At 40.9% G+C, this 16,181-nt stretch overlaps 1 protein-coding gene across 1 annotated transcript in view; it reads left to right on the forward strand.

Moving 5' to 3' along the window:
- The window catches only part of CACHD1 (cache domain containing 1), a 216,486-nt gene that overhangs the window by 165,632 nt on the left and 34,673 nt on the right, over positions 1–16,181 (forward strand). The window contains exons 8-12 of the mRNA XM_039233474.1: positions 2,987–3,136; positions 6,897–7,130; positions 11,450–11,599; positions 12,175–12,298; positions 13,120–13,237. Of these exons, the coding sequence (XP_039089405.1) occupies positions 2,987–3,136; positions 6,897–7,130; positions 11,450–11,599; positions 12,175–12,298; positions 13,120–13,237 (776 nt within the window). The remainder of the gene's footprint in view (positions 1–2,986; positions 3,137–6,896; positions 7,131–11,449; positions 11,600–12,174; positions 12,299–13,119; positions 13,238–16,181) is intronic.

Raw genomic sequence — 16,181 nt, forward strand, 5'->3', positions numbered from 1 at the left:
TGGCTGCTAAAGGAGGCTGCAGGCTGCTGGCCTTCTGGCTTTCTAAATATGGGCCTGTGCCTTAACATCAGCTCTCAGTGACATCTAGAGTCATAAAGTTAAGTAAGGAAATGCAAAGAGTTCTCTTTTAGGCCATTCTTACTGGTGTCCAGGCATTTATCACATTTGGTACCTTTGCCATGGGGCAATGGTTTGCCTCATACATCATATCAGCCTCATGGTATATTTATACTCCCCCAACTAGGGAATCAAGTAGTATTAATTTTTCCAGTCTGAAGCTTAAGTGAGATGCTTGGGGTCCTAACAGAATATTTCATAGGACAGTATTTATATCTTTGGTAAAATATTGACATCAAGTTTAAGGTGGATATTTCTAAACTTATGGATTTTTTTTTACATCAGCCTTCACTTCTTAATTCCTGATGAATAAATAGTACAATTAAATTTGCAGTTAGTATCAGAGAGTTTTTCAGTCATCATAATCACTTATTTGTGTATTAAGTTATGGCAGTAAATAAGAGATGACAACTTAGATTGCATTTACTTGTTTGAGTCAATTTTATTAAACTCTGTTCAGTTCAATGTACAACATTGATACAACATAAATTAACTATTCAATCCTATATAATACAGAATGCTTCCAAGTTTAAAATGGAAATTTATAAACTGAAAGAAACCTAATGTTTGTATCCTAATCACTAGGAGAATTTTTTAAAAGGGTAACTAACTATATTCATTGCCTATGGCTGGGTTAACAAATTCCCCCAACACTCAGTGGCTTAAAACATTAAACATTTACTATCTCAGTGTTTGTAGGTCAGGAATCTGGGTACTTCATAGTTGGGTGCCTCTGGCTAAAGGTGTCTCATGAGGTTGCAGTCAGATTGTTGGTCAGAGTTGATACCATCTCAGAGTTAAACTTGGGAAGGGCCAGCCTCCAAGTTCATTCACATGGTTGCTGGGGGCACTCAATTCTGAGGGCTTTGGTGCCTGACTTCTAACGAGGGTGGCTCACAGTATACTGTGTAACTCACAGTATACTGTGTGACTCGGAGTGAGAGAGCCTGGATAGTGGAAGCCACTGGCTTTTTGCAACCGAATCTGTTTCCTAACACACACACCCCCCACTGTGCTGTTACCTCTCCTGTGTTCTGTGCTTGAGATGCAAATCTTGAAATCCAGCCCACACTCAAAGGGAGACAATTACACAAGGGTTTGGCTATCAGGAAATAGGATCACTGGCGGACCAACTTGGAGGTTGCCCACCACAGTAACTATAAAGTAACCTCAATTAAAGTTTACAACAGTAAGGACCTGAAGAAATAAGCATATGGCATAGTATATAAATATTTATTTCTCAGTAGAAAGGTAAACTTCTGTGTAGGATATCTTAATAAAAAGAGTGAATCTCAGATTAGAAAAACTGTGTAGAATTCCAGCTCATTTCATTGTCTCCCTCCACTCAGTAGTCATTCAGCCTCTGCTTACATATTTCCAGTGGTAGGAAATTCACTACTTTTATTTTTTAGTAAATCCACTTGAAGGAAGTTCTTCACACTGAGTTAAAATGACCTTCTCAGTCACTCTACCCATGAGCCCTATTTGGAGAGTAACTTAATCTTGAGTAATAGGTGCTACTTCAGACCAATATGAGGGTGTGTGTGTGTGTGTGTGTGTGTGTGTGTGTGCGCGCGTGCACGCGCACGTGCTCGCTGAGGTTTCTTTCTCTTTTACTCTGTTTGACGTCACCCTTTGATTTGCTCTTCACATGAATTAACCAATTAGTTCTCACAGCAACCCTGCAAGGAAAATACTGTCATTATCCCCATTTTGTAGACAGAGTTAAGAAGGGAGAGTGTAGAGAGGCTGAAAAATCTGCCTAAAATTAGGCAGGCACAACTTGTAAGCTACAGAGCTAGGCTATCAACACAGGTGACCTGGCTCCCATCTTGATGTTTTTACTGCTCTTCTACACTTTTAAGTTTTAAAACAAAAATGTTTTGGAGTGCCCATGTGGCTCAGTCAGTTAAGCAACCAACTCCTGGTTTTAGCTAAGGTCATGATCTCACAGCTTCATGAGTTCAAGCCCCACATTGTGCTCTGTCTGCGCTGACTGTGCAGAGCCTACTTGGGATTCTCTCTCTCCGTCTCTCTCTGCCCCTCCCCCACTTGCGCTGTCTCTGTCTCTCTCAAAAAAAATAGACTTAAAAAAGAAAAACAAAAATGCTTTCTGGAGCTCCTTCGTGTAGGGACAAATAACCTTTCATGTTTTAAAAGCCTCTGGAAGACCCATCATCCATTTTATTTATTTATTTACTTATTTATTTATTTTAAATGTTTTATTTATTTCTGAGAGAGAGAGACACACACACACACACACACAGTGTGAGCAGGGGAGGGTCAGAGAGAGAGGGAGACACAGACTCTGAAACAGCCTCCAGGCTCTGAGCTAGCTGTCAGCACAGAGCCCGATGTGGGGCTTGAACCCACGAACCGTGAGATCATGACCTGAGCCGAAGTCGGACGCTTAACCAACTGAGCCACCCAGGTGCCCCTCCCACCATCCATTTTAAAGCCTGGCTACCCCAAAAGTGTGTGTCCCTGGTAAAGCCCCTGAGTCACTGAGGAGAGGATAAATTGGGTCCTGAATCCTCTGTTCTAGAAGACAAGAGAGACCTCCATCTAGGATGGCTAAATTATCATATCACGAATGCCTAAAGGAAATCACCTTCTTTTATCCAGTAAATTTATTAGGAACGTCTCTTTAGCTGACACTGATAAATGAAGCCTTGTGGCCCACAAAGGGCAGGATGGAAAGGAAGCAGAGGCAAGGAGATGAAAGCCCCAGCATCAAATGGGAAGGAGTCTGAATGCTGGGCCAGGCAGGTCCTCAAGGTGGGAAAGTCCAAAGGAAATGAAACAGAAACAGAACTGCTGCCTTTAGCTAGAATCCAACGTAGCGTTCAATTTGTATGTTTTTGTTTAGATACAGACATGGTCATAATTTACTTGTCAGCTGGTATCACATCAAAGGACTCTTCGGAAGAAGATAAAAAGGCGACTCTCCGCGTCATCAATGAAGAAAATAGCTTTCTAAACAACTCTGTAATGATTCTCACCTATGCCCTCATGAATGGTAGGTAGTATTTCGAGATTTTTCTTTCAGATGAAAGTTCTCTCTAAGTGCATGCTGCTTTTAAAAAAAAAAATAAAAAAGAACCCTAACAGCGCGTGCTTTGATTAAGGGTGTAAGAGGAGAGACGGCCAAGCAGCTTCCTGCCCAAGCCTTTTTCTCCCTAACGTTGGTATTCAGGGTATGTGTTAGGATGTCCCTCTCTCTTCAGCTCTCTCTCCAACCAACTGCTCATTTCTACACCTTCTCCAGTTATATGGGTTTGCAGATGATTCTGTATAGCTCCATTTTTATCAGTTCTCCTTCATATTCTTGGGTTTTGATACTGCATGGAGGTTATTAACTGAGCTCATTGATTTAAGCTCCAGGAAGCCAAAATACTGACCTAGATTCTTCTGTATTACGTCAGTGGATATCACGTTTCCCTGCAGAATCACCACGTAATGCCTCTTCTACTTTCTCCACCTCAGCTTCCTTAACTGTATAATGGAGATAAGAATTAGCTACGTGACGGGGTTCTTGTGAAGATTAGCCTTAATGTACAGTAAGCACCTGGGAGAGTGTCACTTTCTAGGTATTCGTGAAGGTTGATTTTGTTGCTATTAAATCAGCATGTGAAAGGGTTTAATAAATTGGCAAATCTGAGGAGGTAATATTTTTCCTTCTCTCTTACACGTCCTCCAGTCTGAGTTCAGCCCGGTATTCTAGTTTTTCTGCCCCATCCTGTGTCTTCACCTATTAATGCATATTGCTCTTCCCCCAGAGCACCTTTTTCAGACCCCTTCCCCTCAGTGTTCAAGGTGATCATGTTTTCAAAGCCATGTCTTGATCCATATGATCTTTCATTCCTCCACCTCCATTTCCAGATTTTGATACAGAACCACATGGCTTTAGAGACAGTGGTTCTCATTCTAACATACCAAGGATTACTTGGAGGCTATTTTTTCAATGCAGACTCCCAGGCAGTGCCCTCAGAGTTTTATTCAGACCCTCTTAGGCAGAGTGCAGGAATCTGTGTCTGGGTCATGTGATTCCTTTCCAGATATCTTGTGGAATCTCCCTGGAAGAAATCGGGGTGTGAGGTCTAGAGGTTCTGAGTTCCGGTCTGCATTTATTAGCCAGGTGGCTTCTGGCAAGTTTCTTCATCCTTTTGGGTTTCAGTTATATCTATAAAATGAAAATAATAAGATCTGCATAGAGTTGCTCTGACAATAAATAAATAAGATACAGCGTGTTAGAAGTTCCTAACACGGTACCTGATCGATAACAGGTCCTCAAAGCCAGGTGAAGGAGTGGATTAAAGTTTATGTGATTTTTCTGGCTCATTATAGCTCAAAGGGGGTGGGGCCTCTGTCTCACTCTGGCTCAGGGCAGCTCTCTGTTCAGTATTTCAGTGTTCCTTGTCGCCAGCGTATTGTGCTTGTTTCCGGTAAACATGTTGTCCATTGCACTGAATGATGTGCTCACCCATCTCCCTTCACTTTTCACAAGAATGAGCTTCTCAGCCATGAGCCATGTCTTAGTTTTCTTTGTATTCCCAGCATCAAGCCCAGGGCTGAGCACAGCTGAGGTAGACAAGGATGGCCTGTTTTTGCCTAGAACACATATCTTTCAGTGTTATCTCTGGGTGCCATTTACTCTTTTTTTCCTATGGTTTAGCTTCTTTAACTCATGTGAGGAAGAAAGAGACAGACAAAGGGAAGAGAACAGTTTGTTGAGCCTACAGCCTATACTATAGTGCACTGAGGTTTTGGAGTTGTATTATACAAAGTCCCTGTCCTCAAGAAGCTTGTGACTTCGTGAGAAAGATGACACACGAGGCAGAATTAAATGCAATAGTAAGAAAACATAAAAGGAAGTGATCATTGTTTTCCATTAGATTCGAAGTCTGCCCAGTCGGATACTGAGTAGAGAAGCCTCCTCACTATCACCCTTCTCCTCAGTGGTCCTAAATCTTAGTTCCCATTAGAATATTTTGTGCACCTGCTGTGCCCCACATAATCTGACTCTTTTAAAGCTTCTGGTTACTTCCCTCCAGCCAACCTCAACTCTTCTTTTTTCTCCCTGTAATCTAGCTAGACACAGCATCCTCACTGCCAGCTTTCCCTCTCTCCAAAGGCCATCTCTGAGCTCTGTTCATTAAAGTTGACACATGCCCTTCCTCTGTCAGTGAGGCTTCAGATAGGGAAGCAGAGTCTCTATGAGAATTTTGGCACAATGAATTTATCATCAGAACTAAAGTATATACAATTGGGAGGAAATCTGAAAAAGTGAAAATCTAGAAAGAGGAATGGACAACTCAGTGTTTTGTAACCAGCTCTGGTGAGGGTGAACAGGTTGGAGCTCGTGGAGATGTCTGAAAGCTAGGAATGCCGAAGACCACTTAGGAGGTCTGCATAGAAGCCTATGGGAGGTTGTTAGCTCTCCGTGGCTGCTCTACCCCTGTGAGTTCTCAGTGAAGCCTCTGGACTAAACCTAGAGTTGCCCTTGTTGAGCAAGCCAACCTGCAGCTGAGAAAGGGAACTGAATGCAGATCAGGGAAGGTTACGACACACTGCAACATTCTGGTCCCTCTGTGTCTGTTCCACCTCTCAAGTCTATGACCCTTCCGTTTGGACCACCTTTAACCTAGAAGCATATAGGAAAAGGATTCTGGGAAGTGCAGCCTCCAGGATGATCATGTTGGTGATAGAACCAGTCTGCCACTCTACTGCTTTCCTTCTCATTTCATGATGTAGTACATAAAATACCCAAGCTTGGATAACCTTCCAGCCCACGCTGTTCTTCTTTGCCTAGTAGATGCTCCTGTCTGTTATGTTTCTTTTACATTTGAGATAGTCAAACAGTACATGACAAAGAAAGGAAATGTATTTATTGAACTTTTCAGTTGTTGCTGTTGTTGTTTAAGACAAAATAGTTGAACATGAGGCCTTTTTAAGCCTTTTTAAGACTCATTGGTAGAGTCTCCGTAGTGACTGAAATCATTTGAATTTGTTTACAATGGCACCCATATGGGATCAGTTACTAATCCTTTTGACTGTGTGCCAACAATAGCAAACCAAAATTTCAAAAAAGGCTTATTAAATTTATTTTTATGCTATAGATTACAGATGTTCTAGAACAATACATCCCAGTATGTCTAAATCTTTTACAAAGTTTCTAAAAGCCTCTCAACGTAGAAAATATACGTTCAGTAAACCAAATCCAGTACTGCCCTAACAGTGTCAAGCATGAAAGCATTTGTAATTAAAATGAGCTTAAAGACACAGGGTTTGGAGGCATCCCTAAGTGGAACCCATAATTTTTCCACTGAGTTGCATGAGGCTTTGGCAAGTATTTCATAGGCAAAGAGGCAAGACATGAGACGGCAAATCACCATTCTTTAAAACTCTTAAGCTTTATCTATTATTTAAATGCAGACTTGTTAATCATCACTTTTGTTTTCAAATATTAAATGCAAAAAAATTAAACTTTGGGGGGGGAAACATCAAGCCAGCTGGGGCCCCTTCATTTACTCCTGTGTTTTTCATAGCTGCCTTTTGAAGAATCCCCTTTGCCCTGTTGACTGTTTGAGGAAAGACCATAGCTCATGCTTTGCTCCTCCAGGAGTTGGTAACTGTGTCCTGGGTCCAGGTTGTCTCTGCAAGATCTCTTAGACATGGCAAGATTTCATGCATGCCCTCATTAAATCTAAATGGCAAGGCTATTGTACGGTTATACACCCTTTGGGTTTACACTGTCTACCTTTGGCTTTCCCTTTCAGATGGGGTGACTGGTTTGAAAGAGCTAGCCTTTCTGAGAGATCTGGCCGAGCAGAACTCCGGGAAGTATGGCGTGCTGGACCGAACAGCCTTGCCTGTGATTAAAGGGAGCATGATGGTGCTGAACCAGCTGAGTAACCTAGAGACCACGGTCGGCAGGTTCTATACCAACCTACCCAACCGGATGATTGATGAAGCTGTCTTTAGCCTCCCCTTCTCCGATGAGATGGGAGATGGTGAGTCTGGGGAAAACTCCCAACTAAAGGAAGGGGAAAAGAAACGGACATGAGTCCACCAAGACAATCGCTTTTAAATGTCACCCAACACTTGCCTGTGAGCATTAGAGGGTCTGGACAGGCAAGGGAGTGGTCATCCCTTTCTCTGGTCAGAGGGTGGTATAGTTCTCTTCCATCAGTCCAGTAGCACTGTATTTTAAATAGAAATCCCAGCCCTACTTTTGCCACATTGCCCTAGCCTCGGTCAGCGTAATGCATGTGTTTACTGGGGAGGATTACTAAGGGTTCCCCAGTAAGTTGAGTTGGAACAAAAGAGTAACTTTGCATAGCAGGTGGTAAATCTCAGATGTGTTTAGAACTTGGCCTGAAAGGTGAAGCAACATGACATAGTCAAACAAAGACAGGTTTGGCCTAAGAGGTTTTTAAACCCCACTCTACCCCTGAATTTGTTGTCCTTGACAATTTATTTAATCTCATTAATTCCCACTGGTCACCTATTAAAAATGTAATAATGTCTTTCACATAATAAATCTTTCAGGTTGTTAGGATTAGAAGATGTATTGGTGCCTGGCATACCTGTCAGTAATAATTACTGCTCTTGTTGCTTTATTATTTTACTTTTGTTGTTATTATCGTCGTTGTCATCCTGATGTCCCAAGATACTCATAGTGTCATATTAGGTAAAGTGTTTAACCTTCCCATACTTAACTTTCTTGGTCTATAAAATGGGAAAAATATTTCCATCAAGGCTGTTGTGAGGACTACATGCACTAATATATGTGAAGCACTTAGAATAACGCCTAGCCAACAGTATATGCTCATTAAAAGTACAACCTTTTTCATTCCCTATTTGTATTTTTGTTTATCCTTTCCCCCACCTGCTCCCTTTCTTCTCTGACAGAGAGGATGGAAGAAGAATCTAATGACTAGCTAGACACCATGACCATATGAGATCTTATTTTTATGTTCCAGTAACTCTCACAAATAACAGTTATCCAGAGAAAACCCATGTATAAAAAGTAACAGGCCTCTAGAGTATGTTTTCTAGAGATTAAGTAAACATATTTTTTCTATAAGGAAGAAATATGATAGCCTCTGCTATATGCCAGTTTGTTTGTTTGTTTTTTTAATCCTTCCTATTTCTGGCAGGGCTCATAGATGTGTAGAGTATAGAAGCTCCCACCTTTAGATAAAGTTGTTTCCTTTTATAGGGAAATGTCAAGTTTTAAATGCAAGTGACTCTTGATTCCTCTAACCTACAGTATTGAGTACCAGCCAAGCCTTGTGTCAGGCAGCGATGGGTAAGGCACACATCCCACCCTCAGCAAGCATGTAAGTCTGATAAGAGAAAGACAGATGGATGAATCATGTTAATACTATGTCAGAGGAACAAAGACAGATGTGGAAACCGAGTCCTATACAAGCACAGAGGTTTATGCAGTCAAATCCTGCAACCATTAGTGATATCGGGCAGAGTAAGACTCTTTCTAAAATTCCCCTCTACAACCCAGAGAGCTACACAAAGGCTGTAAATCAAATGTGGGTAATTCTTTGGTTCTGCGCTGGCTGATGCTTTCCCAAGTTTAGTCCTCAGGGCCTGTTTTCTGAATCCTCTACCGTGGATTTCAGTGACTGGGTTACTGGTCTGTTGCACTCCCCTCCTAGAGCGTGACTTTCATGTTTGTATGTTCAGTCCCTAGAATTATTGGGTGACATCTCCTCTAACTCCACAACATGGAGAGGCTGAGCCTAGGAAATCCCATGTTTACTTGGCTCTAATTCAAAACCTCCACAGATTAAAATATCGGTTACTGGCCATACCTCTTTTAACAAGTAAATCTATGTACTTTAGGTTAAAGTAGAGAGGGCATTTGGGGATTTCATTAAGTATAGCAGGAGCTTAGCATACTTTATTTGCCACAGCAGGATGAAGAGTCTTCTGTCCGAGATGATAATTGAAAAGTAAGATTGTGTTTCTTTTTACAGCCTGGTTCTCAACATAGCCAGAGAAGGATAGAAATCTGAAGCAAGTGTATGGTCACAGAGTATTTCTGTTGCACTTTACTGCTCTATGAAGATGGCTTTAATCTTAGGCACAGCCCAGGGGAGCATGGTGTGCGGGTTTGACCTCTGTCACTGTGCTGGCCTCACACACTGCTCCCATTGTTTATAACCCATTTGTCCAGGGATCCCTAAGCAAAAACCTCCTTAACATAGATTTCTAACCTTCTGTTGACTGCCTCAATAATGCTTTTGAAATTATAATAGTGCATAACTTTTCTTTTTTCCTGTTTTATTGATTTATAATTGACTTATAACATTGCATTCATTTTAGGTGTACCACATAATGATTTGGTATATGTATATACTGTGAAAGACCACCGTAATAAGCTTAGTTAACATTCATCACCCCCCATAGTTAGAAAAGTTTTTTATTTGTAGTGAGAATTTGTACGATCTATTCTCTTAGCAACTTTCAAGTCTACAATACGGTGTTGTTAACTAAAGTCACCATGCCGTATATGACATCCCCGGAACTTATTTATCTTATAACTGGGCCTAACTTCTCACAAAAGTTTTTAGTGTTGTACGCACGTCCTCCTACCAGGTGATGCATTTAATTGGCCTTTCCAACCACAGGCAGTCACTAATACTTTGAGGGACCTCACACAGGTTTCTCTATGGGGGAGTCTATTCCTTGTAGAAGATATCAAGTATCCAATTCCCCTTCCTGGGTGTTGATAGAAGAATGGTTTTCTGATGTGCTGCTAGGCATGAACTTGCCATTAAGTGCAGGAAAATACAAGTGTAAGATGGAGAGAAAGTATCTGTCTTTTTGAGTTTTACTTGGAACCATAGGATTGCAGAACTGCTAGGGGTACATTTTGTCTCTGACATATGAACAGAGGCGGCGCCACTTAACCTAACTCAGTAGGAGAGCTCGAAGAGCTCTCCCAGCTGTCCAGGCTGTCCTGATGCTCAGGGCCACGCGCTGACCCCACCACTTGTACATTTTATTTGCCTTTGCTTTTTCCTTTCCTGATTATTCTATTGTTTTTATATGGCCTTGAGCTGAGAATGGCTTTTATTATTAAAAGCCTTTTTAAAAAACTTTTTTATGTTTATTTTTGAGAGAGAGAGAGAGAAGAGCATGAGCCGGGGAAGAGTAAGAGAGAGAAAGAGAGACACAGAATCTGAAGCAGGCTCCAGGCTCCAAGCTGTGAGCACAGAGCCAAACGCGGGGTTCGAACTCCCAAACCATGAGATCATGACCTGAGCCGAAGTCAGACGCTCAACTGACTGAGCCACCCAGGCGCCCCTAAAGTTTTTTTTAAAGTGTATTATTTTGAGTGAGAGAGTGGGAGAGGGGCAGACAGACAGAGAATCCCAATGCTGTCATGGAGCCCAACATGGGGCTCAGACACCAACTGTAAGATCATCACCTAAGCCAAAATCAAGAGTTAGTTGCTTGATTGACTGAGCCACCCAGGTGCCCCAAGGCATTTTTTTAAAAAAAGAAAGTATATGCAGACAGAGTCTGTATGGCCCACAAAGCGTAAAAGACTGACTATCTAGCCCTTTACGTGAAAGTCAAGGAACTCCTAACCAAGTGACTAGAAATACATTACTTTGGAAACTCAGTGTCTTCCTTAGCTGCTCAGAGTTCTAAATGGTCAGATCTTACTAGATTCTGTAGCTTTCTAAGGTTTTTCACCTCATCTTCTTGTCTTTTGATAGGTTATAGTAATGAAATAAAGTACCTTATAAACATTCCTTTATCCATAATCTCTTTTTGTCTAACAACCCCTAAAAATCAGTAAAACAGTTACCGTTATGTCATTTACGCAGATGTGGAAACCAGGACTCAGAGAAGTTATGCCCAATGTCATAGACACAATGCAGAAGGGGCACAGCTAGACTAGAACCCACATGTTTTCGCTCCTTGGCCAGTGGTCTCCCACATTCAGTTGAACCTTCCCCACTTGAGGAAATAGAATGATGTAGTAAGTGTTGCTGATAATTTGCACTGATCTGGAATGCCATGCCCTTTGAGGTGAAGAAATGGTAGGAAATGTACAAATTGCCTCTAAAATTAACTTGGGGTATCTGAACCCCACAGAAGACTCTTCGCCCTGCAGTCTTGTTCATATGCTGTCTGCAGAGGCAGTGGTTGGGCCCTGGATCACACAGGGCCCTTCAAGATGAGAAGATCCTAGAGATGCAGATATTCGCCTTTGTGATCGACAAGCACACAATTCCAGTCTTTGTCCTGTGCCTTCTCTGCTATCCCTTGGATTTGTTTTGTTTTTGACCCATAGGTTTGATAATGACTGTGAGTAAACCCTGTTACTTTGGAAACCTACTTCTGGGAATTGTAGGTGTGGATGTGAACCTGGCTTACATCCTCGAAGATGTGACATATTACCAAGATTCTTTGGCTTCCTATACTTTTCTCATAGATGACAAAGGTAATCTGCTAAAAATTAATCAGAGGGAAGAATGATTTGTTTTTTGGAACTGAAGGAAATAATCTGTAGATATTCTGATACCAATAAAGTAAGAAAATCATAGTATTTATAGAAAAATAGTGTGACCAGAACTGCTCATTTGTAGTGGAATAGTTTCTTTATGGAACTCTATGAAGATGGCAGAATGAATCTAAAAAAGACAACCATTTGTTTCTTTGTTGCACTGAGGGGTAGGTAACAAACAGTTCTTTAAGACATCAGGAAATCAGACTCGAGGACTGAAAGACACATAAAATGTGATCATTTGGATTTCCCAATGACAAGTACCTCCAACATATTCTTGATTAGACGCTTGTTCCATAATTTAAGACGTCTTTCTACACTTCGAGTTTTATGCAAGAACACATAAAAGAAGTTCCATTTTTATAGGACTGGCGAGTTACACACTGAGATGTTGGTATTGGCAGTCATCCGAGAGTATCCCACATTTCAGATGTATGATAGGCACTTATATTAGAATCAGCACTTCCTCCAGCATGTTTCCCGTAGCTCATATCTTTGTTTTCTTATTTCAGGGTATACACTTATGCACCCGTCTCTCACCAGGCCATATTTACTGTCAGAACCCCCACTTCATACTGACATCATTCATTATGAAAATATCCCAAAATTTGAGCTGGTTCGGCAGAATATCCTAAGGTAAGGAAAAGGTAAAAGTTACAACAGTTGTGTTTATTTTTTCTGAAAAAATAGGACCCTTTTGAGGTCAAATAGGCTTGTGTGTTATAGGATAAAAGACAAGGATATAAATTAATTTTTTAACTATCCTCAGTGCATCCTCAGTGAATTTTTCATAAAGAATAGTAGCTAAAATTTTACTGTGTAGAACAACAGATAAAATCTCTTAAAACTATTAGGGAAAATGTCTTGTAAATCAAATTCTTTATTCACATTTCCATTCATTGTAAAATCAGATATATGTTATCTCACTTAAAAAAAAAAAACTCCAATTGTACTAAAATGAAAAATGTTGGCAAAATAGAAGGTTAAGTCGGGGACCAGCTTTAGAGCATGCCAAAAAATAGCTTGGCAAAGCAGCATCCATTCCAAGTTGACAGCACAATCATATATAGCATTTTCTTTTGAAATAAAGAACAGATTGGATTTTTTCCAACCGTGATACATTATTTTGGCAGATGGTAACCTATAGAGAAACAGGTCTTTGTGCTCATTGGCTATAAATTAATGACTGAGTGATTCGAGACAAGTTTGTCTCTGGAAAGAATTAGAATCGGGGTGGTGGGGACGTCAGAGGTAGAGCATAAGGAATATTTTTAGTGCTGAGCTGACATAATGCTTTTACAAACTTGAAAATTTCACATTATCTCTTTCAAAAGTGATGAGCTTCATTGCTTTTCAAAATCAGGAGGTGGTCATTGACTCACAGCTTCTTCTCTGCCTTTAATTAAGTGCTTAATTTTATCTTTTGCCTGAAGTATTTCATTCTCTTGCCAACTCAGCCTCCCTCTGGGCAGCCAGATAATCGCAGTCCCTGTGAACTCATCCCTGTCCTGGCACATAAACAAGCTGCGAGCCACTGGAAAGGAGGCCTATAATGTCAGCTACGCCTGGAAGATGGTGAGTTCCTGGGGCGCCTTGGCCGGGGACCTGGGCGGTGCACTGCTCCTGATGCGGGAGCTCCAGGAAACTTAGGGCCCCTGTCACTAAGTTTTAAAGGGATTGGAAGAAGAGGAGGTTCCACAAGTGTCCTGTGATTTTTTTTTCCTCCTTTTTTGTTTGCGAAAGCAATCCTTGTTCAGTTTCAATGAGTCAAGCCGTGTAAAAGGATATAAAGTAAAAAGTAAATTTTGACCTTCCCTCTCTCCTGCCCTTGACCTGCTCTTCCTCCCAAAGTCACCACTTTGATCAGTTTCCACAAGATGTTTGTTCACACAGGCATCTATCTCTGGGCATGTGCATGCACGTTTAGTGGCTGTGTAGGGTAGCATTGATGGGCCAAATTATTTTAAATAATCCCATCAATATACATTTAGATTATATCCAGTGAGGTTTTGTGTGTGTGTGTGTGTGTGTGTGTGTGTGTGTGTTTTCATCATTTTAAACTCGGGTTGTGGAAGTTAGAGGCTGAAAAAGAGATATGAGGGGCATCTGGGCAGTTCAGTTGGTTAAGCATCTGACTCTTGATTTTGGCTCAGGTCATGATGTCACGGGTTTGTGGGTTCAAGCCCTAAATCAGAGTCTTTGCACTGGCAGTGTGGATCCTCTGCTTGGAATTCTCTCTCTCTGCCCATCCTGTGCATGCTCTATCTCTCTCAATAAATAGATAGGTAGGTAGGTAGGTAGGTAGGTAGGTAGGTAGGTAGGTAGATAGATAGATAGATAGATAGATAGATAGATAAATTTTTTGAAAAAAGAAAGAAAAGATATGAAAACAATGCCCTCTGCTGACATTCTCCAAGGCAAAGAAACTTTCAGATTAGAATCTGGATTATTCATATTCACCACCGGCAGATGGACAGTGACATGACTGCCTGTGGCCCCCACTTCCTTCAGCATCCTTTTGACGAGCCTCATTCAGATAGCAGGCCCTCGGAGTCAGGGGTTCGAGCACACAGTGCCCACCGTACTCTTGTCATTGTCCTTTACTCCCTCTTCCCAGAAGAGAATTAGTGCTATTAAGGGGACTTTGATACTGCAGTTGGCCAAAAGTAGAGTGGATTTTCACTTTTTTATCGCCGACCTTAACCACTTTTAATTCCCTTACGTGGCTATCTGGTGTTTAACCCATTGACTCCAAATGGATCTACATAGTCATCTCTTTAAGAATTACTTACTGAACATCTGTGAGCTAAGAAGGATAAAGAGGAATGCTCCCTCTCTGCCCTCGTACAGCATCCAGCCCCATGGTGGATGCAGACAGACAACTTGACCCAGTGTCTGTGCCTGATATAGGAGTGCCAGGAATTGGAAGTAGCCACCGTGCCTTTAGACAGGACTCTCTACCAACCTTCTTGTTTGTTCTTTAAACATCATTATGGCAATGTTGATTTCTGTGATGGAAGTAAAAGCAAACAAAATAATAAATGGAATCTTTTGAGAAACTTGCAGTTTACAAGCCTAATTCTACTGGGTTTTTTCCTAATTTTTTTTAATGTTTGTTTATTTTTGAGAGAGAGAGATTGAGACAGCATAAGAGTTGAGGAGGGGGAGAGAGAGAGGGAGACAGAATATGAAGACACTCCAGGCTCTGAGCTGTCAGCACAGAGCCCGACGCGGGGCTCGTACCCTTGAACTGTGAGATTATGACGTGAGCCAAAGTTGGGTGCTTAACTGACTGAGCCACCCAGGTGTCCCTCTACTGGTGTTTTATTGTTTAATAATACAGAGTTGAAGATAGTCTAATTATTTTGAATTTCTCTTAGCTCATTTTCAGGATTTTTTTTGAGAATGATTGCACCACATGCCCTTATTTTTGTATAATTTGTAAATAAGAATGAATGGCCTAATTTTCATATCAGAAAGGATAAGCTATGAGGTGCCTGGGTGGCTCAGTCAGTTAAGCATCCAACTTCAGCTCAGGTCATGAAATCACAGTTCATGGGTTTAAGTTCCGCATTGGGCTCTGTGCTGATGGCTCAGATCCTGGAGCCTGCTTCAGATCTATGTCTCCCTTTCTGCCCCTCCCCCTGCTCACGCTCTGTTTCTCTCTCTCAAAAATAAACATTAAAAAAATTTTTTAAAGAAAGGGTAAGCCATACACCAGAATACTCCACTCAAAAATACTCGTGTATTTGAAATCAGAGATTGTGTACCACTAGTGTATCCTAAATGAAAGCAGCCCCATTGCATCCTGAGAAACTTTCTACCTTATTTTGTTGGCATTATAAAAGAAAGAAGAATAGGATACCTGGCTGTCTCAGTCCATAGAATGTGTGATCCTTAATCTCTGGATTGTGAGTTCAAGACTCGTATGGGGATTACTTACAAATAAAATCTTTAAGAAAATGAAATATAGTTTTTTTAAAAGAAAGGAGGAGATATAGGCATTTTTAAGACCCTTCTTGCACAGTAAATAAATCCAATGTTAACATTTTGGGAAGAAATGTCATCTTCTTAAGATAGTTTTTCTTCAGTGGTATCAAGAAGTTCTGGTCACTCTGTGTAGCCAAATAGATATAATCATGTAATCACTTCAGGTAGAAGTGTTAGTTTTCTCAGAATTCCGAAACTCAACATCACTGTGAGGTGAATAAGAGGAAATAAATAATGAGATTGAAGTTAAAGAGGCTTGCCGGGTTACTGGCAAAAAGAGCAAATAATTTTAAGTTCTCTTTAGTTATTTTCAGGGGAGGGGAGCATATACTCCTCCTGTCTTCAGGAATAAAATGGATTCTTCTACTAAATGTAATTCAAATAGTTTCAGCTTATGTTGAGAATAATTATTTGAACTGCTTAGCATCCATAGACACAGCAGATACTTAGGGATTATATTTCACTGACTTAATTTAAATAGAATGTGAGAGATTATGTTAGCAGCATTAAGAGATTACTACTCTGTCAC

The sequence above is a fragment of the Hyaena hyaena genome, unplaced genomic scaffold (assembly GCF_003009895.1).
Source record: "Hyaena hyaena isolate Hyena2069 unplaced genomic scaffold, ASM300989v1 scaffold_75, whole genome shotgun sequence".
Classification (NCBI taxonomy): Eukaryota; Metazoa; Chordata; class Mammalia; order Carnivora; family Hyaenidae; genus Hyaena; species Hyaena hyaena.